The following is a 21,687-nucleotide window of genomic DNA, read 5'->3' as shown; positions in this document are numbered from 1 at the left end:
TGACGCTTAAAAGTGACAAAAGTGACAGATAAAACTCACTTTGTAATTTGTTATGTAAAAATTATTCTGTATCTATGTATCTTAGATATCTGTATTTATTTCGTCAGTGACAGAAGTTAGAAATAACATTAATGTTAATACTGAAACGAAAGCATACACCCATTAGTTAAGTTTACAATCCAAAGTTTATAAGAAGTGCGCTAGGCTATTTTTATATATATTGTTTTTTTTTTTTTAAATGCCATATCTTCATCCGCACTGGAGTCGGGGAATATTTTGTCAACGTCAACGTTTTTATTTATTCAGCCAATTATAATTTTGAATACTATGGGGAGAAAACTCGTAGGAGTTTGTCTAATGGGATAAGGGCTATTTTTTTATTACGCTCCAGTTATATTTTTAACAGAACAAGAAATAATTCATAAATAATTAATTAATAATCCTGTTTAGATTACACTTTTTACTTAGCATACAGAAATCTGTTTTGGTAATGCTTGTTAGTAACTAATGAAAACTAATATCGTAGTAAATTGATTTGTAAACTTTGCTTGCATATTATGTCGATAATAACAATAATGCGTTTCGATACTATTATTATTAATGTAGATTTATTTATTTTATTAATGTTCCGTTAATTTTCTTAATTTACTTATTTTATAGAATTTTATTCAAATCTTTGTTGTTTACAGATTGAGTTTAGAATTTATTTTTATATTCCTAGCCTTTTATTACCGTTAAAAAATGATTGCAACAAAAGTATTGTAAATTTTCGAAAAATAGTTTATTAATATTTCTGAATTTTATGTAAATAATATATATAAATATAGATAACTATAATACGTGGTATTGGTATTCTTCAATAGTTTATTCATTATCAATATGTAAGTTCATATCCGCGTTGCCTTGTAAGTGAGGGTAGTACGGCCCTGGGACGACGGCCGATCCATCGGGGACATCCCCGGAACGAGGGTACGGGTGGTGAGGCGGCGCGCCCATCCATTGCGGATACCAGTACAAACCCTGTGGTATTTTAAAAAAAAAAATATGAAATACCGAATACAGTATAAATTTACTCTCTTAAAATACGTAAAACCCAAAAACGAAAGAATTTATTTATTTGGGAAAAGTGGAATAATTTATTTATTATACATATACGTTACTGGTTTAGAGCGTTTTTTCTTGTAAATCACCTTCAAAACTTTACAGTTCATACAACAGGATTTTAAAAGACTTTTTTAAGCAAATTAAATAATAATTTTATGTACTATACAGTATACTTGTATACAGTATCGAATGATAATCACAATACTCAAGAATCGCGAAGTTACGATTAACTAATTGATGTCTTTGCTTCAAATAAGTATTAAATTTAATAAAATGTAACATCTAAACCGATTATGGCTATCAATAATGATAAAATCAATATAAAACCTTATTGTTCCCGCCAGAACACGTGTATCTGTATTCATTGACGGTGAGCGGGTCCAGATACGAGACGCCAGCGATGGATCCGTAATTCGGTGGGAACATGAACCAACAGCCGTCTAAACTGTCTGTTAAAAATTTAAAGGTTATATCAATTTATATTCTGTTAATATAATTTTATTGCTCACCTTCGCCTTAAAAAATCACCAAGTTCCGTTCTAAAATTTACGTACGTTTTAATATGAAGAAGAGTCAAAAATAACAGTGTGTGTCACATCCTTATAATATGGCACAATTAATCTAAATTTGAGTTCAGGTTATATGAGATTTACATGTTATATTAGTGTAATCTGGTCCGGGCGGATATTCCGTGGACACTCGTGTAGCCTCCGTGGTTTGATCGATAAATGGCGGAATAGGAGACAACCCTGTCCCAGGATCACCGGGTATTATGAACGGACCTGAAACAATATTAACATATCAATGTATGACGCAAAACAAAACTTAAATTACAATAAATAAGCCGCATAAAGAACTCCTAATAAATTAATAATCCATATCAAACATTTTAACGATGGAAAAATTAAAATACCTCCGTAGAAATTTGTATTATTCCATTCGCAGACGTGATGGTCGCAAACGAGAGGTGAGAACCTTTCCTTAGTGTAATATGATTGACCGTTTGGTAAGAACTGGAAATGACGTGTTATTATCAAACAAAAATTATAAAAGAACCCTTAACTGAACAGAAATGATTTCTTACATACCAGCATGTAATCATAATGCCTGAAGCGTATCCCCTGTATATTAAAATCTAATATAAATGAACCGGAAGTTATGATACAGGAAACAGCAGTGAGCGGGGGTAGTTTGTACATAACGAGACCACATTTGACTATCGCCTTCGGTAGAGTCGAGACGTCTCTGACGTGCTGCAAGCTTTTCTTAAAAGGAAACCTGCAAATATTTAATATTGTTCGTACAAAATATAGTCAAGGATAAATTATAAAATTTATAAATGAACAAAAAATTAAATCCTTAAATTCGAACAACCTGAAAATACAAATTCCTAAATGACACTCCAGGCCGTGAATGTAGTTGTCCATCTGGAACGATATGCTGGGGTCTTCCTCTAAGAAGTATTTGTTGTCATTCATGAAATGGACAAAGCCAAGGAAGTGGAAACCTCTTCCCTTACAGTACGGCGTGATCCCGCGACCCATATTGTATATATCGCTGTATAGCTCCGACACGAACAGATACACATTCCTTCCACAGTAGAATTCTGGTAATAATTTATATATAACGTAACTAATACAAAATTATTTCTCTTTTTGAAATTCCAAAACAACTTCTGTTTTAACAGATTTAAATTAAAATTGAAGTTATATGAAATAAACATTTATAGTCCTTGACGCCTGTTTTTAGTATAAATTACGGCTATCAAATATTTCTTCGAGGCCATCAATATTTTTAATTTATAAAAAGTGTCTAAACAACGCCCACCTCTTTATCGTCCTAATAAACTCGACAGTCCTCAACTACATCTCACAAAACGTCATGAATTCCGTAGCTACAGCTAGGATAACAAATTCCACAGGATACACATTCATGTATTACCAAACAGGCTATTATATAAAATGAACATCATACCCTGACTCATATAAAATTCTGAAGGCACAGCACCACCAGCTCCCGAGTTGTAAGTGGCGACCCGTTCAGTTTTAATAGCGTTGTGATTATCGTACATAGTTAGCATATTATCTATTGCGTCGTCCAGAGCAATGAGCAGTACCTACGTCGTGTATTAGACACAAGTTTATTAAATATACTCTCAATGTATTCCGTCAAATAAAAAATTGTTGCCAACCTTAAGCTCTTTGATATGCATTGTTATAAATCTCCCCAGATGGTCAGTCGCTATGTGGACGTGCTCATTTATAATATACTGAAAACGACATCACTAAAATGTATCTATGATTTTCAAAGACAAAGAAATTAACAGCAAACATCTAAAAGAATATAATCAGTTGTCCGAGTCTATACAAAAAATATGTATGAAATAATACCTTCCATGATCGTACGGAAATTTCACTTAAACATCGTCAATGATCAAAAGAGGTCGGTTTGAAATTAGTAAAAAAAGAATATCTAAAATCACAGAACAGTCCCAGAGTCAAACCTGATCCGGCGCCCTCTTAATCTTCATCATTTCTATCTGATAATGAGCGAGATGATCTAGTTTATCAGTGGGGTCGTGTCCATAGATCTCATAGGCGTCGATTATCATAGAGAGAGTTATATTGTCGCTTGGCTCTTGACAGCATGGATGACGCCGAATGTCGTAACCATACTAGGAATAAATTATATTTTTATTAGAGTCTAGATTTTATATTGGGAGTCTAGATTTACTTACAGTACTGTAGCAACATGTTGAAAACGTAAATATTAGTAAAAATCGAACACTGCTTAGAACCATATCGTGATAAAACATTACTGACAAAACGTTTCTAATAAAAACGATATCACTAACAATCAATTATTTTCGTGAAAAATAAAATTTTATATCTACGTATATTTTATAAAGTTGTTATTTTTATATGGAATTGTTTTAATAGAATAAATAAAACCAGCATATTAAGCAACTTATTTATTATATGAAAAATTTTACAAGTTCATTCATAAATGTAACGAATAATCTTATTAAAAAAAGTACTAGGATATCATAAACTAGTAGGGACTTGTAACTTTAAAGATTGTCATAAAGAACCATTGTAACATCTACTATCGTAATAAAAATTGGTGAAGTACGTGTTTCAAATTTTATAAAAGCAACCTATATTTCGTTATATTATTTCGCGAAGACAAATTGGTTCCTATTGATCGTTTTGCCGCGCATCTCTCTGCGTCGACTCTGCCACACTAGTCACACGAACGAGGCAGTCGTACCATTGTACAGAGAAATTCCTATAAAAATGGTTGCATTCAACCATACAGTTTATATAATTTAAGATTATATTCTTGATGTATTGTAAATAAAATGGGGAATATTGTATACGCAATCACGAATATGGCTGCCCCAAATATTAGCTCAAAGTGATGTAAGTCTCAAATAGTGTAGTGTAACGAAGTCTTCCATTAATATTAATTAAATATAAGTGAGTAGTTTTAATATTGTCTTCCTCGTGATATCATAAGTATAATAAAAGTGACGAGAAATTTAAAATGATGAATCTCGGGCGTATCAAACTGCCTCCGATAAAAAATGTGCTAGATGTGGCCCTGCAGACTGTGAGACAGCAGGTGCCCGAGAAACCCGGCGCTCCGTCAAGACCACCACAAAATGTCCGTTTTGCAAATGCAGGTAATTATCTCATAACACCAAAATCTTTATGTAATTTGCACAGAATTACTAATTATTTTTCAAATATCTATAAATGTCTGATAACTATATTACATAAGGTTTTATGATTTTTACCAGTGATGAAAATATGTGCATATTTTGTTATAGACATGGGCGAAAGTTGCGAGCTGTCCACAATGAATGAAACGACGTCTCCGACGTATCAATCCACGAACCCAACTAACCCATTTCTTAGCGGACAGCTTCAAGCTGAAGACTCCTTTACAAGTTACCAGAATACTTACCCTCAGCAAGATGGAGCACCTAGGTACAAAAAAAATCATTAGCCCAACTCTCATTATCTAATGATTTATTTCAAAACATTTTTACAATACATTGAAAATTCGTACAATAAGATCAGGTAGATACAATTATTTTTTTACAAAAAAGTATAATCAATTATTTCAGAACGCAAAGCATGCAAAGCGTTGATTTCTATGCATCCTCTGAGGAAGGAGGTTTTGAAGAAGGTGGGGGCAAGCCGGGTGCTAAGATTAACGAATTTCAAGCTGCTTGGAACGTTACTAATGCTATCCAGGTAATGACGTATTCCAAGTCTGTATTGAATTTATTTATTAGGATAACAAAAACCGCCTCTTTCTCAGGGTATGTTTGTGGTGTCACTGCCTTTCGCCGTGCTTCAAGGGGGTTACTGGGCTATCGCTGCCATGATTGGAATCGCTCATATCTGCTGCTACACCGGCAAGATCCTCGTGGAATGTCTGTACGAAGATGACCCCGTATCAGGACAGCGTGTTCGCGTCCGCGATTCATATGTCAGCATTGCAAAGGAGTGTTTCGGAAGAAAATACGGCGCTAGGATCGTGAACATCGCTCAGATTATCGAGCTTCTAATGACATGTATACTGTACGTCGTTGTGTGCGGAGACCTCATGATAGGAACATTCCCCGATGGATCCATCGATACACGATCTTGGATGATGCTGATTGGTATATTCTTACTGCCTCTTGCTTTTCTGAAGTCGTTGAAGAGCGTCAGCATGCTGTCCTTCTGGTGTACCATGAGTCATTTGATAATAAACGCCATCGTTCTCGGCTACTGCATACTCAATATCGGTGATTGGGGTTGGTCAAAGGTTAAGTGGACTTTGGATTTCGAGAATTTCCCGATAAGCTTAGGTGTCATCGTCTTCTCTTATACCTCTCAAATATTTCTGCCGACTTTAGAAGGCAATATGGAGGACAGATCTCGTTTCGAATGGATGCTGAACTGGTCACACATAGCCGCAGCTGCTTTCAAATCAATCTTTGGATATTTGTGCTTTCTGACTTTCCAAAACGACACCCAACAAGTGATCACTAATAATCTTCGATCAGCCGGTTTCAAGGGGTTGGTCAATTTCTTTCTCGTGGTTAAAGCTGTACTAAGCTATCCCCTTCCTTATTACGCAGCTTGTGACTTATTGGAAAGGGTCCTATTTAGGGGTAAGCCGAAGACGATTTTCCCGACAATTTATGCTTTAGACGGCGAATTAAAAGTCTGGGGATTGGCTTGGCGACTGGGTGTGATAATGTTCACAATATTAATGGCAATCTTTATACCACACTTCGCCATACTTATGGGTTTCATTGGCAGTTTCACGGGTACTATGCTCAGTTTTATTTGGCCAGCGTATTTCCATCTCAAATTAAAGGGCAACCAATTAGAAAGTTCCACCATCGCTTACGACTACTTCATAATATCCCTCGGAGTGCTGTTTGGAGTAATCGGTATGTATGATTCGGGTTCAGCACTAATTAAGGCTTTCAAAATAGGCTTGCCCTTCTAATTTTGGGTAGTGTTTTAGACGAATGTTATTCTATTTTTAGATTTACGCATTTAATTCGTGTAAATTTCGCAGTGTTGCGACACATAATTGTTAAAACTAGTCTGATGTGATTTCATTTTATAGTAGTTCAATTTCAATGTAAGGTTAAATGTTATGGTGTTCTATGTCTTCCAAATATACATAGCTATAAACATATATTAGACTCTATATATAATAAAATATAAATCCAATGTCTTCCAAATGAGAAAATATTTAGATTGTTCTCGACAACGAAGTCTTCCATTATAATATTGCCTTCGCTTCTAAGTCTAAGGAGTTCCACGATATGGCTATAATACAAAATCTTATTTATTATTATCAATATGTTAAAATTCATATTATATTTGATAAAATATAGATATATAAGGTAATAATTTCAAATGAATATATATATATATATATACAATTTTATTTACGTATACAAAGCAATATATAACCTTTTTCAATTTATAGATAAAACATTGTTACACATATATCATATACTATAGGTATAGAAATATATTTGTTTAGCCTTAGCGCTGTTGATATCTGACACAAATGAGTTTGTACCGTCAACAAAAACAGTTTAAACTTTTTCATAAAAAAAAATTTCGCACGTAATAGGATCAAACTAGATAAATGTATGAGTGAAAATCTTTAAATTGCTTATGTATAATTTGACCTGTCAAACTCGTGGTAAGGTATATTTACGTATTTAGTAATGTCTTCCCAAAAATATATATATAACTTTTTTATTATATTTACCCAAAATATATGACAATAAAATTAACTAAAACAATATATCCTGTTAATGCTTCCATTAAAAATATGTCAATGTGTAATAGCGAACAATTTTTTTGGGAATTATATATCATATGGTTATCCAAGTTTTATAGATTAAAAATATATGACAGATAATAAAAATAAAAAGGTTCACAACGGGATAAGAAAAGACAATAATAAAATTAAGTAATATTGTTTAGCGCTTATATTTAGATATCAATCGCATGTTTGTGATGAAGTAAATTTTAGGTGTGTATTTTAAATATTATAAAATGTTATTCGACTGTTTGTTTTATTTTTTTTTTTTACCCGACTTAATAAATATAAGTTAAATAATATGAAATATCAGCTTTGTAATATATAAGAGCTTTAAATATCCGACCAACTAACGACCAATCAATGACTTTATTGCAATAAAATATATTTGTTAGAGTAATTGGTTATTAGTCCTATGGCCGCCATGATTACACAATGTCTGGCTTTAGACGTTCGCGAGTATTATTTGCAATATGCTTCCTACTGCAGATAACGGTAATTATAAAAGATTCTTAAAAATATATATAATTTATTAAATATAACATTTTTTATGATACACTATTAAATTTTCTATAATAATTTTATATTCCGACTTTTATATTAATTCAATGTTATATTCCGACGAAAGATTTTTTTAGTTACTTTTGCTTCATCAATCAATACTTAACTAGAAATTTAAAAATCATTTTTCATACTAGTTGTTTATCTAATAGATTTTGTTTCTAGGTAAATATTACATTTAGAATTTCAATTCCTTAATTTTCAATAATAATCTGGTGGTCTACTTTCTACCTCACACTATTGTCTGCTTTAGAAAATTGTTATTCGTTTAAGAAAGATCTTTTCCTAAATAAACATTGCAAAAAGGGTACATTTTTGGGAAATATGATTTTATCAAAAACATTATGTTTTTATCACTTTTATAGTCAATTATTTTAGGCGGTTAGTCTTTTCATTCAGTTTTTTTTTAATTGTCCCCTTTTTATGACCGTAGTTTGAACCTTCTGGAATCTTTATTAACATTGATCCTTCCGATTGTGAAGTACAACCTTACCTAATTTCCTTTTCGATGTTGTTTTGAATTATCGAGACCATTTAAAAAGCTATAAGATATTATCAAGAAACAAAAAGCAAGTATTTATTCTAGTTATTTGTGAAAAACGTTTCCAAAAACCAAAACAAAACGTACTTGTTGTATTGACTGCAGAAATTTCATAGATATGTAAACTTTTTCCTCGTTATAATACACGCTAAATGGGAAAGAGAATCATGGCGTTAAATATTGTACAGAGAAAATCAATTAAAAAGCAGTTTCCATATCTTATGTAATCTTTGATTATTGTTATTATTTTATATCATGTTAAAAACAGGAAACGAAAGTCAACTGAAGAATGAAACTAGTATTATTCGGATTTACTACGCGGATTTTATTATTTAAAAACTACATAATCCCGACGTTTCGGTTACTTTGCAGCAAGGTGTGCCCTCGTCTGCCCGTGATCACGGTTGCTGCAAAGTAACCGAAACGTCGGGATTATGTAGTTTTTAAATAATAAAATCCGCGTAGTAAATCCGAATAATACTAGTTTCATTTAAATGAATACTCGCGAAAATCTTAGATCTCATCAACTGAGGAATGTTATAAAAAAAAATTACCAAGTAACTTCATGTCTTGGTACCATAATATTCACTCTCTTTTTAGACCCCTTACAATATAAGGAATCACCCCTGCTGTTTGGAACCAAATGAAAATTTAACTCTAGCTATGATAATCGACGCCTTTGAGATTTACGGTCATGATCCAACTGACAAACTTGACAACCTCTGGCTCTACCAGAACGAGATGATGAGAATCAAGACTGCCGAAGATCAAGTAAATTTGATCATGTTTATATTTCATTATTTGATTATGAAAACCATGTTTTTTTTTTCATCTAATATATTTTGCTTCATTGGAATTGCTTCAAGATGATCAACCTACGTCTATCTATATAGTGCCTATAACTAGTACAGATATACTGCGATACTAGCTGCAAATAATAATGATAAAAATATATTGTATTTTAATTATTTCAGTACTTAATAAACGAGCGGATCCATATAGCCACTGATCATCTGGGGCGTTTTATAAAGCTGCACATACAAGAATTAAAAGTATGTATCAATTAATTTCCTTGTTAGAATCCTTTTTGGTACATTAAAATGTATTTAAGGTCCTCTTGATAACATTGGATGACGTCATTGATAACATGCTTGCCATGTACGAAAACCATAACGCAATAGCGGCCGAAAGGAAAGCTACTTACACGGGCGGCCCGGTCCCTATGGAGTTTTATTTAAGTCAAGGTGAACAATAATAATATTTAAATTGTTGTTATAACAAATTAAATCTCAGTTAAATTGTGTTACAACTACATATTACGCATTAATGCATATCATACAATTTTGGGGTTCATTTTAGAATTAATCTGAGGCATAAAATTTTCATATCTGTAATGAAATATAGGGGTTTTTAATTGAATTTTATCATGTTTTATAGAATTCTACTGCGGCAAAAACGTCTACTTATTCTACTCGGAGTTGTACAGCGATATATACCACATGGGTCGTGGTATAGCGCCATATTGCAAGGACAGGTCCTTCGTGTTCATGGGGTTTCTACATTATCACGACGAACAGAAATATTACCTGATCGATGATCCCAGTATTTCCTTCCCCACTGATAACTTCTTGCACGGCTTGGAATGTCACATTGGCATTTGCATATTCAGGTAAAATGTCAGTTTACACCTACATAGGGAACATCAATGAGAAAATGCAACAGCCCTAGTGTTGTTCTTACGTTTTATTTATCGCTATTTTTCCATGTAATAACAGATTTTGCATTACCTTTACAGTTTATATACCATGGTATACTTTAAATATATTGCATTCGAAGAAAAAGACTGTTCAATGATAGATACTAATTAGTTTAACATTTTTAAGCCAAGTCTAATTAATGTTAGATTTCATCCAACAGATTTCCGTTCAAAAAGATACTGCAAAGCGAGAGGGATGTCACAACACTACCCAAAGCGATCGTCAAGTGTGGTCTGGTGATGTACAAGCTGCCACCCCTGACTGCCGCAGCGTGCATCATAACCTCAGGCTCCTTCATCCTGGACTTCAACATTCAGGGGTTGAGATACAGGCACTATGACTATCTACTGGTTATTCTTTTATATTTACAACGCTCATCACTTATTGTATTTTATTACAAATTTTTCTCACTCAAGTAAGGGTTGCATAATTTAAATAAAAATCAGACATATGAGAAACTCTCTTAAGAAGCAGTATTTAACTAGTGCCATCCAAAAGAAGGGTTATGCAAATTTAGCTATCACGTTCTATATAAATTAAATTTGATTCCTGCATATTATTTGGAACAGTATATCAAATCGCCTACATCGTAACAGTGGCGATAGGAAATATGACAACAAATTAATTACCTAAATATGTGTTCAACAGACTACACCCAACGGAAATACTTATTACACAAAGGAACCTCATACGCCCCTGGTTTGTGATCACCACGTCTGTGAATGGAACTACACTAACCACTACGGCGGTATATTTTCTCATAATATAGAATGTTATTGTTATATTTATTAGCAAACTTCCTGTGATCCTCCTCTCATAGGTCCATTCTTGATTCCTGGAGATCCTGGGAGCGGGATAGATCCTGTGCCTCCATACATCGAACCCACTCCTAAACCAGACGAAGGGGATGAAGATAATATTACAGTCCCATGTATGTATTTCCTCTATACATAAATATAATCGTAAGTATTTTTTGAATTAAGTTTTATTTTAAAATGAACATAAGCAATATTTTCTATTCCTCACATTTGTAGCATAAGTTAATAAAACAGAAAAAATTTTCGACGAAATATCGATTTCAAGAGACCGTAGACTGATGTTGTATATACATTGCAGATATACTGGAGGGATGTCTATTTATGTATCCTCCGAACTACGGATCAATAGCTGGTAAAAGTTATTTAGATCCCGTCGAGCTACACGACGATCGATTCACATGCAGCGCTGCGGGCGGCAACAAGGTTAGAGCGTTCATACGTTGGAAGTTATTCAGTTCTAAAAAGCAAATTTTTATTATTTACATTACAAAAAAATTAAAAAAAACCTCGTGTGTATTTAGTTTACGAAGGTCGTATTGGTAAAAATAACAAAACCGATAGTTTTCTTAAAATGTCATTCTAACATTTGATATGTCCAGGGTTTGTATTGGTATCCTCAATGGATGGGCGCCATGCCTCATCACCCGTATCCGTCTATAGTAGACGAAAAAGGCGCCTTCGACCCACCAGGCGCATTCTACCCTCACCAGAATTACGAGATGGAAGAGTCAGACGTCGATTAATGATCAATATATCGTTTAAATATATTACTATTTAATTTTTAATACCCAAATATGGTTTTAGGATAATGGAATAACCAAGACTTACAACTTTTGAGTTTATTTCGTCCCAAGTAGGTACACCGTACATAGATTTTTTTTTTGTGTGGTTAAATACAATTCCACTTACACCTAAACGTAGTTACTACCTACCAAAAATGTATTTCATACAAACACAACTATAAAATGATATGTCGAACAATGTGTTTCAAACACTAAGCAAACAAAACAATAAGCAGGTACATCATCTATAATATAAAATAAACCTACGATCGCAATATATCTTGTTCACAAGCGAAATATTTAAACATTAATGGACCAATTCAATGTGGCCAGACATTTATTTTGCATTTAACATATAGTGTAAAGTATAGTAGACAAATACGAATATATTGTATCACGAGGATACGGAAATGATTAGTGTCCACATTTAGTAATATGATTATTCCTAGTACACTTATTATATAACACCTTACGCCTATATATGTGTAAAATAGAGCGGGGTCTTGCGACGCGGGGTTTTTTACGCCATCCACGCCAGCACACCGGCCATCAATAACAGATAGTTGTTGACAGGCGCTCGGCATATAAAAGCTATCCATCTTATTTTTGGCACCCAAACTGAGATTTTTGTTTTACCCCGCGGTATTATATTCATATTTGGTTGTATTTCTCTTTTCTTCAACAATATGTAAATCTGCATACAAATTCAAATAATCATTCCACCCAAGGAAGTGAGAGGGAGAGTAGCGGAGCATGACATTAGTTTGTGTTTGATGGAGTAATGAGAATGGCTAACCAAGACTCCCAGGGCAAAAGTAATAGTATCACGTATTTATACACGGCTAATTAAACGTGCCCAATTTTGTGAAGTAAACATTATGATGGTAACAATTAATACAAAATATAAACCATTTAAGAAACATAAACCGCATATTTGTGACTTTTGCTTGTCGTATAATTGGAAAAACCAATAGGACCATTGGTACGAGAACAGAAAATACCACCTCCCCCATCACTATAAGAAAAATATTTAGATAGGCCAAGATTACCTTCTCACGATTCTTCGATATGCCAAAAGGCTCACCGTGCAGTACTCGGAAAGAGCCGCTAAACATCTCAAACCTGAGGTGGTGAGATAGAAAAATACAACCGAATTGGTCTCACGAGCGTCTCACGACGTGCCCGAGAAACGTACCCATTGATCCGGACGATTACACTACTATTAGAATTAATATATCGATAAGAAGCGACGACATCAAATACAACATTATAAACAAACACTCACCGCACTCGCCGGTGAGCGAGGTCCCCACTCCTGCACCTCCTTCAAAAAAGTGTGCCGAAGACATCCGCCAGAAATCCCCCTTTTATTCACATACAAAGTTTGTGGCTTACCACTCACCTTTTACGAGGCGACCATAAAAACCAGTTCCGTTAGAGGCCGTGCAGTTGCCTATTTCTACAGTCGGATCCCATTATCTGCTCTCTTCCAGTAACGCCGTTAAAGCCGCAAGGCTAACAGATTCTCTCATTATAAGAAAAAAAGGAAGAAAGATGAATAGGGATACGATCAGTTGAAGAGAAAAACGAAATTGGGGTATATTTGTTTAAAAAAATTCTACCAAAGAAAAACATATATCACCTGGTGGAAACATTGACGGACTCTACTCCCCTATATTCTATAGCTGGGAGGTGTATATATTATATAAGTATATTCCGAATAGATTATCCATATATATCAACAACGCAATTTAAGCTCATACAGATTGTTCACTAATGTGAAGTCGGCAAATGATATGGAAGTAAATGATTCGAAAGTTGATTAAAATCCGTACTTGATGTGTTCGTAGAGTCCGTAGAGTTTCTTTCCTCAAAGTACCCTTATTCGGGGCTTCGCAAAAAATGAAGGTGACAAATAAAACAGAAAATATGTTTACAGGAACACAATAAGCTTCGCCCAAACCTGTTACGGAATAAAATCGATGGAGAATTGTCTAGTCTGTTCGTTAATTCTAAAATTTTATAAAAGATTGATGATGATTGATGCCTTCGATATTGGTGGTTCTACAATAGTAGAGATTTTAGGTAGAAAAATAGAATAAAAAACCGCCTCAGTAAAAAATAAATCAGAAATTCTAGTAGGAACATCATTCACGTTAAAGACGCTTCCTTAGAAAATAGTTAAGAAGACGAAACAGTTGAAACCCACTTTAAATTTAAAAAAAAAACAGACGAAATAAAACCTCAGCTGAAAAACAGAAAAACTTATTAGAACTCAGTTAGACGAGCAACAGAAGGCTACAATTATTACAAAAAAAATATATTAAGAAAATCAAAATAACTCTCAACAATAAACAATACACCAAATTAAAAAAAGAAACCAATTGATTAAACAATGTATAAGCTGACCACGTGACCAGGCCCTAGTCCGTTTCACGCGACGCATTATATTTCGTTATACTTCTACCTTTAACAAGTCCCAAGCCACGCGGCCAGCGAACCAAATATCTTAATTAATAAATATTTTTCCATATAATCTACAAAGAAACAACAGAGTACACGGAAACAGAACTCATAAAAAAAGAACAATAAAAAAACAAACGAATAGCTTACAGGTAACAGTCTAAAAACATACTCTCCACCCAACTGCCGCGTACCATGACAAAAAACATCGGGGTGCCGGCTTTCAATTCATAATATGTAGATACTAAGAGTTCACCCAAGCTCCTCCTGGGGTCCACAATATGCGGCATTTTATCACAACCCTCGTAATAAACCTTAATATTGGCACTGCAGTATTTATTACCCCTATCCCAAGGCGCCGGGAACAGTTTTTCCAATTGATAAATCAGTGGCACATTCTCTGGGCAGCCTGTCAAGAAATCTGAGGTTTCATATTCCGGATATAGAAATAGAATCGGCCATTTTAAAACGCCATTCTCTAAATATACCATAGAATCGCGAGCCCCCGGTAAAGTGGGTTCTAGTTTTGATATATCTATGTCATTTTTATTTTTACATTTAGATATTTTAATGCCGCGCTCAAGTACAGCCTTCACGATTAATTCTGACGATTCATCCGTCTTAGCCTCCTTTTTCCTCATTTTAGCAATAGCCAAAAGCTCAAAGAGTTCTATATCTGTGCAATTTTTCTGTATTAGTTTCCGACAATGTTCAATAGAAGCGTCATATTTAGCTGCTTCCAATGCTGATTTTGCAGCTCTTAGTCTTGTTTCGTCGTCTTCGGGGTTTAGTAGCAAGGCTTTCTCACTGTCATACAGTGCTTGTTTGAAGTTTCTGAGATTCCAATGCTCTGCAGCCCTATTGCTGTACAAGCAAGCATACTTTTCTGCTTTTCTACTTGTTACCTGGACCTCTTCTTGGTACCTAGAAATAAGATATACAATATGGATGAATCCGGAATTCAGCTGAATAAAAAACCGGGAAAAGTCGCTGTATTAAATAGTGGAAAGTTGTTAATTCAGTCACATCTGCCGGAAAAAGTAAAACAACGGTAATCGTTTGTGATTACCATGTTCAATTCTGCTTATTCTAAACGGCCACTCATCACATTTTACTGAACCTAAAAAAGCGGGATTTCCACCAGGACTCTGATTAATTTGAGGTTGAATACAGATGTATAAATGGCAGCGGTTAAAATGCTGGAAGACCGACACGAAATACTTAGATTTATGCTGCAACCCCTGCAAATGCTCTTGGTGACTTCAGAAGAGGTAAAAAATTTACTCAGAAGACAAAATGTTTTCCCAGTTACTATATATTAATTATCCGATATTGCACTTGGGGTTGCAAATTTTGACAGTTATCTTGAACGTGACCAACACAGCTTCAAACGTCTTATTCGATAGGTTGATAACAAACGCCCAACAATGGCTCAGAAAACCAATCACCTCGTGCATTTATTGCAATAAAACAACTATAATAGACATTTGCTTCTGTAGTAATAGAGCTAATAAGCAAAAACATTATATATATAAGAATAAATACAACAACCTAAATAAGGACTTCAACCGACTGAGACTTTTCTAGACTGTTAATTGTTCCCAAGGACTTTAGAGGAAATTAGCATCTTTGACATTTTAGATTCCACAATACAGATTTTGGACAGCGATATAGAACTCTAAACACCCTTAAACATCCTAATTATTGGAGGCATCACCTTTGCTAAAAAATCTCTTTGAACATGATAAGACAAACGAAACAAGCAAATTCTTCAAATTGAAATAATCAAACAAAAGAAGGATGTGCCTGAAAAAACGAGAAGGAACAAAGAAAGACAAGAAATATAGGACTGATAAATAAAATCAACCTAAACTAGTCAAACCAATCAATAAATTCTTCGTTAAAAAGTAGGAGGTGAGGTCATTTAATGTTAGGGTAAATAAGGAAAGGTAAGTTGTAATATCCCGTGAGGTAACACTAACAATGAAACCGAAAATTTGCCAAGAAATGTAAAATAAAAAAAAATGTCTTCTGTAAAAGGCGGTATGGCGGGAGCGAAATGTTCAAAGTTAAGATTAAAATGTGCTATTTTAATCTTAACTGTTCGAACGAAGATTAAGAGTGGCATTTATTAAGTCCAATAACTGTTACTTTTGAAGTTACTTCAGGTATATAACTAACTAAAGTTTAGTGACGATGTTAGTATCGATTAAGGTTAGTTCAGTTAGTATCGATTAGTTTAGTTTGTGTTTAGTTAGTATCGATTAAGGTAAAAAAAAAAATATAAAACAAAAAAATATAATTACTTCAATCATGTTGACTATGAAACCAGGGGCTGAATGAAGATCACCATTCATCTTAGTACAGAATCAAGGGAATTATATTTTCCCGCTAAAAATACAAGTAAAAATAACCGCATATAATAATCTTGAATGATAAAAATACTAAAATGTTTGATGTCTATCAAAACTATTTAAATGTAACCTGTAAGATTTTCAGAAATTATTTGTCGAGTTGTGATACACTGAAAGCGCTATCAGTCTTAACTTTTACTTAAAAAAATTATTATTTTATATTAAAATAGTGTAATTGTATAAATCATATTTTATAGAAATATGAAGTTATAAAGATGGATTTTGAAATTTAATTTTAATTATTTGTCATATAAAAATGATCTTATATAAATATATATATTAAGATTATATAAAAATATTTTTGAAGAATATTTTTGTAAGAACTAGATTGGTCTAATAGTATTTATTTGGTTTTGTTATAAAAAGCACCTATATAGGCATCATTCCTTCTTAATGTTTAAGACTCAGGCATTTATCCTCAAAAAGTATTACAAAATTAACAAAATCCTGTATAATTTATCCTATAAAATTAATATTTCTTAAAAATGGAGGTTTTTTTCAAATATCCTAGTTTAAGTCCACAGCATTTATCTATCCGTTTATAATTCACACAGAAAAATGAGAAAAAAAAAAATTTTTTTGTAATCATGTGCTATTTTCACAATAAACAACTTCCATAGAATAAATATAGATTTATAAACATAATAAAAGTAAAAATCATTTGAAACAAACTGGACACAAACAAAAAGAAAATAAAAAAAAAATATGTATACATTTAATTAATGTATGTACGTAGTAAGTTTCTACCCGTATAGGCATAAATACTGGGTAGATCGTTTTTATAGTTTGTTTTGTTTTCATAATTTTGTATTGGGTTTTTGGTCTTGCTTATATCTGTTATCATTTAAAATGTATCTATAACCTAGTGGCACAGATGCTGAAACCTATCTATTAAGTGGTAGCGCAACTGAACAAATAACAAATATGGCAACATTATTACCGTGATATGTCCAAGTTTCTTAACAAATAAAAAATATACCACAGAGAGAAGAGTCAATGTATATATAAAAAAAATGTAAATTAAAAAAAAAAACAACCATTTAAACTATCAACTTACAGATAACATTCTATAAATCTGCTTTCCGCCCGACTGCCGCGTACCATAACGAAAAACGCGGGAGTGCCGGCCTTCAATTCATAATATTTAGCAACTAACAGTTCACCTAAATTCTTTTTCGGATCAACCACGTGAGGCATTTTGTCGCTACCCTCGTAATAAACGTTAATGCTTCTAACGTTGTAAGTTTTAGCCTCGTCCCAAGGCGCTGGAAATAGTTGCTCCAATTGGCGAATCAGTGGCACATCCTCTGGGCAGGCTTTCACGAAATCGGACGTCTGATATTCCGGATACAGGAATAGCACCGGCCATTTTAAAATGCCATTCTCTAAATGTACTATAGACTCCTGAGCCCCCGGCAAAGTTGGTTCTAACTTTGATAGATCTATGTCATCTTCATCTTCGCATTTGGATATTTTAATGCCGCGCTGGATTACAGCTTTCACGACTAAATCCTTCTGTTCGCTTCTCTTGGCTTCCACCTTCTTCTTCTTTCTTTCATCTCGCGCCACCACCATCTTTTTCTTTTTGGCATCAGCCATTAGCTCAGAGAGTTCTTTATCTGATGATTTTTGTTTTAGAAGTTCCTGACAATGTTCGATGCACGTATCAAATCTCGCTATCTGCAGTGCCGATTTTGCGGCTCTTAGTCTCGATTTCTCGTGTCCTGGGTTGAATGACAATGCTTTCTCGCTGTCATACAAAGCTGACCTGTAGTTCTTGAGATGGAAGTGTGCTGCAGCCCTATTATTGTATAGGCTAGCGTTTATTTCCGCATTATCACACCTTACCTTGATACCCTCTGTGTACCTGGGGAGCAAAAAGAAAAGATTTAAAGGTCTACTATCAAGGAATTAAATGAACTAAATGAAAAATGATGAAATGCTAGATCTAGTTAAAGGCATGACATTATTAGCTTGCTGTTCTGCAGTCCCTTCCATAATTTCTTTGTGTAAAACAAACAAATATTAACAGTTAGAAATTCTATCGTATCTGCCTTTGATTCTATTTAAAAAAAAAATGTTTTTCGTCATAAAATTTCATTTTTTTTTTTTTGTAAGGAAACTAAAGAGTTATGGACATGTAGGTATCAAAATATACATTACTTTTTTATCAAACAAAAAATTCTTTCCTCGTATGTAAACAAATAAATAAAATTCCGCTGACATTACAATTAATCTATTCCATTTTCAATGGCAAGTGGGACTTTTTTTAATATATACATGATCATTCCAATGACTGTCTGTATATTTAGATACTTTCTTAAAAATTGCTTATTGTGTACAAAGACAAGTAATATAATGTAATTATGTATAGGAATTATTTTAATTTAGACAGAATAAGATAGCAAAAAAAAAATATGTTTCTTACATGAAAATCGGAGAAAACGAAATTAGATATGGCACGTTTATCTGATTTCTACAGCAATAAACAAATTACTTACCCTATAATAGCAAGTCGATAGTTCTTGTGTTTGAAGTTGAAATTTCCATCCTCTTTGTAATTGGTGGCCAGTTCCAATGGGGTATTTTCCTCAGGATCATATTTCAGTTTGGCCAGTCCCTCGGCTAACGGGGAGAGCTCACCGTCCTCCGGAGTAGACTTCATGAAGAACGGATGTTTATCCATTTCCTCCTGTACACCAGTTATTAATCTATATTATATGAAATTAATCATATATCCAAATTTATTGCTGATTTGTAACTGTAATTGTGTTATTTATATATGCAAAATTAATTTAAATAAATATTAGTGCTTTCTTTGCTTAGAGTGTTATTTCAAATTGTATTTTAAAAGGTTTCCTGTAAGGCTTTTTCCCTTGTTATTACCTCATTCTTTGTTACAAGTGATCTAGTAATTCCGGCTACTTGTCTATTAAATACATTGTCTTCCCACAACTTTATTTGTCCCCTGACACCTTACGCTCCCTTTTAGATACTATTCATTAACTAAAGTATATCCCTCCTTAATATATATATAATTTTGTTTTGATAATGTTTTCTTAAATCCTAAGTATGTCTTATCTCTCATTAAAGACTGTCTTATCACTGACTTAGGAATTTTTTTGTTAATAATTACATCATTCACCGACCAAACAATGTCACTGTTTCTTCTCCCTGTACAGCTTTGTATATTTTTCATGATATTAGTTATCCCATACTGTTATATAATAACAGAGTAATATAATATTATTTGTTCCTTTGTCTTGTTGTGTGTCCAGTCGTCAAAATTTATTAACATTGTTGATCCTTTCTAGATTTGTTAGTGATGGAATATTAATCAATTCTTTTGACATAAATTTGTTTATTATGTCCCTTTAAGATACAGTGATCTACTGTTTTGTCGGTTAAAGTCTCAAGAATCTGCTCAGAAGGTAATTTCCTATTTCATGTAAATGATATATGAATATTTTTTTTTTATTTATGCAATGTTGAACTAATACTTCAATATAAGATGGTAGAGCTTAGATGTGGTCTAGTAACTACAGCTCGAACATGGGCTGGCTTGACCCGGAACGCACCACCCTATCACAGAAGACCAGCGTGAAAGAGTCTTAAATGGCTGCAATTTGTCCGATTTGCGAGATCTGGTTCCCCTTTCCCCTCTTCCACCCTTTCCTCTCCCTCCCCCTCAAAAACGGTCAACAACAACATGAACATCTGCAACATACCTTATGTTGCAGATGTCCATGGGTAACGGTGACTGCTATCCATAAGGTAGGCCGTCTGAATATTTGCCACCATTGAAGTAAAGTATTTAAAAAAATTTACAATAAACTATGGTAAAATCATCGATATTAGCAGGATTCCCACCAGCGAGCTCTATTATCTGTGCCAATTGATAATTTAACTTTTTGTGCCTTGAATCAGTTAAGCGACCGAAGCACAGTATTGTGAAGGTTACAGCTTTGAGTTCTGATTGTATTGATATATTATTCATTTTATATTATCAGAATTTTATGCATTTTCAATCTCATTTATTAATTTTTTCTTAATTGTATGTATCACTCTGCCAATAAGATTTCATATTAGAACTTCCTTAGTAATCTTCAGTGACATAAATCTTCTATTAGTTAAGTCTCCTATAAGGTTTATTATTTCTCTATCTCATATTCATTTCTTACTCTCATCCATAACCAAAATGTTGTTTTTTTTTTGTTTATAAACGTTGATATTTATTTATTTACAAAAAATTACTTCATTGGTATCAAAAAAAAATAATCGAAAATTATATTTACCGTATCTTTTTATTCAATGTTCAGTTTTTATATCATTATAAAAAAAAAAAACACTTTTTCCATATTTTAAATACAGCAAAAATTTATAGTAAAGTGTTTAAAAAGACCTTTTACAATTGATTTTTGCTTATTTGTTATTTTTCTTGTATAATAATGATACTAACCTCCCACCGGTCTTCTGGCCATCCCTCAGTATATCGCTTTTTCTCCAAGCCATCTATAAAATCATTAAGTTCTTTGTCCAATTTTTGACACAGCGCGATCCTTTCCTCCTCAGTCATCGCCGGTTTCTTAGTATCTTTAGTATTATCGCCCATTTTAATGGTTCAACAAATTCTTATAATGAATATTGATTAATGGAAAATACACTTGTTAGAACACGTTAATTTAGCGACCACATGTTAGGTCTTTAGCGTTGAGCGTCTGGGCGGTGACTGGATCTAGGCTGAACCTAGATGACAAAAACAAATAAAAGAAATGTGACGGCAACTTGTTTTTTTTGTAATAAATGAATAAAATCGAGTATATTTTTTTGGAATCGAATAGTAATGGTTTATATTGATCTTATTTTTTATATTTAAATAAATATTATTATTTCTGC

General features: G+C 33.3%; 4 protein-coding genes across 6 annotated transcripts; 2 read left to right on the top strand and 2 right to left on the bottom strand.

Moving 5' to 3' along the window:
- Positions 1–757: 757 nt before the first annotated feature.
- On the bottom strand, positions 758–3,929 carry LOC116775360 (uncharacterized). Its single transcript, XM_032668251.2, has 10 exons — positions 3,842–3,929; positions 3,608–3,778; positions 3,296–3,373; positions 3,079–3,220; positions 2,479–2,710; positions 2,193–2,382; positions 2,018–2,117; positions 1,758–1,886; positions 1,432–1,553; positions 758–1,020 (listed from the first exon to the last, which is right to left on the bottom strand). The coding sequence occupies exons 1-10, from the start codon at positions 3,917–3,919 to the stop codon at positions 865–867; spliced, it is 1,398 nt and encodes a 465-aa protein (XP_032524142.2). The 5' UTR covers positions 3,920–3,929; the 3' UTR covers positions 758–864.
- Positions 3,930–4,360: 431 nt separating this feature from the next.
- On the top strand, positions 4,361–7,029 carry LOC116775206 (vesicular inhibitory amino acid transporter). Its single transcript, XM_032668054.2, has 4 exons — positions 4,361–4,789; positions 4,937–5,096; positions 5,237–5,366; positions 5,434–7,029. Exons 1-4 carry the CDS (start codon positions 4,651–4,653, stop codon positions 6,616–6,618), a joined length of 1,614 nt encoding a protein of 537 aa, XP_032523945.1. The 5' UTR covers positions 4,361–4,650; the 3' UTR covers positions 6,619–7,029.
- Positions 7,030–7,839: 810 nt separating this feature from the next.
- On the top strand, positions 7,840–11,899 carry LOC116775044 (uncharacterized). The gene is made up of 10 exons (XM_061524674.1): positions 7,840–7,950; positions 9,158–9,328; positions 9,532–9,609; positions 9,669–9,801; positions 9,995–10,226; positions 10,475–10,664; positions 10,963–11,062; positions 11,135–11,245; positions 11,431–11,555; positions 11,732–11,899. Exons 1-10 carry the CDS (start codon positions 7,891–7,893, stop codon positions 11,873–11,875), a joined length of 1,344 nt encoding a protein of 447 aa, XP_061380658.1. The 5' UTR covers positions 7,840–7,890; the 3' UTR covers positions 11,876–11,899.
- A 57-nt stretch (positions 11,900–11,956) lies between these two features.
- On the bottom strand, positions 11,957–21,533 carry LOC116775043 (DNA polymerase interacting tetratricopeptide repeat-containing, protein of 47 kDa). Of its 3 annotated transcripts, XR_009753130.1 has the most exons (5): positions 21,251–21,533; positions 19,293–19,483; positions 17,849–18,658; positions 16,684–16,768; positions 15,172–15,301 (listed from the first exon to the last, which is right to left on the bottom strand). XR_009753130.1 is itself a non-coding variant. In XM_032667834.2 (4 exons), the coding sequence occupies exons 1-4, from the start codon at positions 21,401–21,403 to the stop codon at positions 14,524–14,526; spliced, it is 1,932 nt and encodes a 643-aa protein (XP_032523725.2). In that variant the 5' UTR covers positions 21,404–21,533; the 3' UTR covers positions 11,957–14,523. The 3 variants fall into 3 exon arrangements, 2 of the variants coding, with proteins under 2 accessions (XP_032523725.2, XP_061380655.1); XM_032667834.2 differs by lacking the exon at positions 16,684–16,768 and having other exon boundaries at positions 11,957–15,301; XM_061524671.1 differs by lacking the exon at positions 15,172–15,301 and having other exon boundaries at positions 16,663–16,768.
- Positions 21,534–21,687: the final 154 nt, after the last annotated feature.

This window comes from Danaus plexippus, chromosome 25 (genome assembly GCF_018135715.1).
Source record: "Danaus plexippus chromosome 25, MEX_DaPlex, whole genome shotgun sequence".
Lineage (NCBI taxonomy): Eukaryota > Metazoa > Arthropoda > Insecta > Lepidoptera > Nymphalidae > Danaus > Danaus plexippus.
This window is presented reverse-complemented; position numbering and strand designations above follow the sequence as displayed.

Excerpts from the sequence above, each read along its gene's own strand:
- LOC116775360 (XM_032668251.2), bottom strand. The coding sequence starts at position 3,919 with ATGTTTTATCACGATATGGTTCTAAGCAGTGTTCGATTTTTACTAATA. Across the intron at positions 3,221-3,295 it reads TGCATATCAAAGAGCTTAAG|GTACTGCTCATTGCTCTGGA; the intron begins GTTGGCAACAAT and ends TACACGACGTAG. Across the intron at positions 1,021-1,431 it reads GTTCTGGCGGGAACAATAAG|GGTTTGTACTGGTATCCGCA; the intron begins GTTTTATATTGA and ends AAAATACCACAG.
- LOC116775206 (XM_032668054.2), top strand. The coding sequence starts at position 4,651 with ATGATGAATCTCGGGCGTATCAAACTGCCTCCGATAAAAAATGTGCTA. Across the intron at positions 5,097-5,236 it reads CAGCAAGATGGAGCACCTAG|AACGCAAAGCATGCAAAGCG; the intron begins GTACAAAAAAAA and ends CAATTATTTCAG. Across the intron at positions 5,367-5,433 it reads ACGTTACTAATGCTATCCAG|GGTATGTTTGTGGTGTCACT; the intron begins GTAATGACGTAT and ends CCTCTTTCTCAG.
- LOC116775044 (XM_061524674.1), top strand. The coding sequence starts at position 7,891 with ATGTCTGGCTTTAGACGTTCGCGAGTATTATTTGCAATATGCTTCCTA. Across the intron at positions 9,802-9,994 it reads GGAGTTTTATTTAAGTCAAG|AATTCTACTGCGGCAAAAAC; the intron begins GTGAACAATAAT and ends CATGTTTTATAG. Across the intron at positions 11,556-11,731 it reads GCGCTGCGGGCGGCAACAAG|GGTTTGTATTGGTATCCTCA; the intron begins GTTAGAGCGTTC and ends TGATATGTCCAG.
- LOC116775043 (XM_032667834.2), bottom strand. The coding sequence starts at position 21,403 with ATGGGCGATAATACTAAAGATACTAAGAAACCGGCGATGACTGAGGAG. Across the intron at positions 18,659-19,292 it reads TATCGACTTGCTATTATAGG|GTACACAGAGGGTATCAAGG; the intron begins GTAAGTAATTTG and ends TTTGCTCCCCAG. Across the intron at positions 15,302-17,848 it reads AGATTTATAGAATGTTATCT|GTACCAAGAAGAGGTCCAGG; the intron begins GTAAGTTGATAG and ends TCTTATTTCTAG.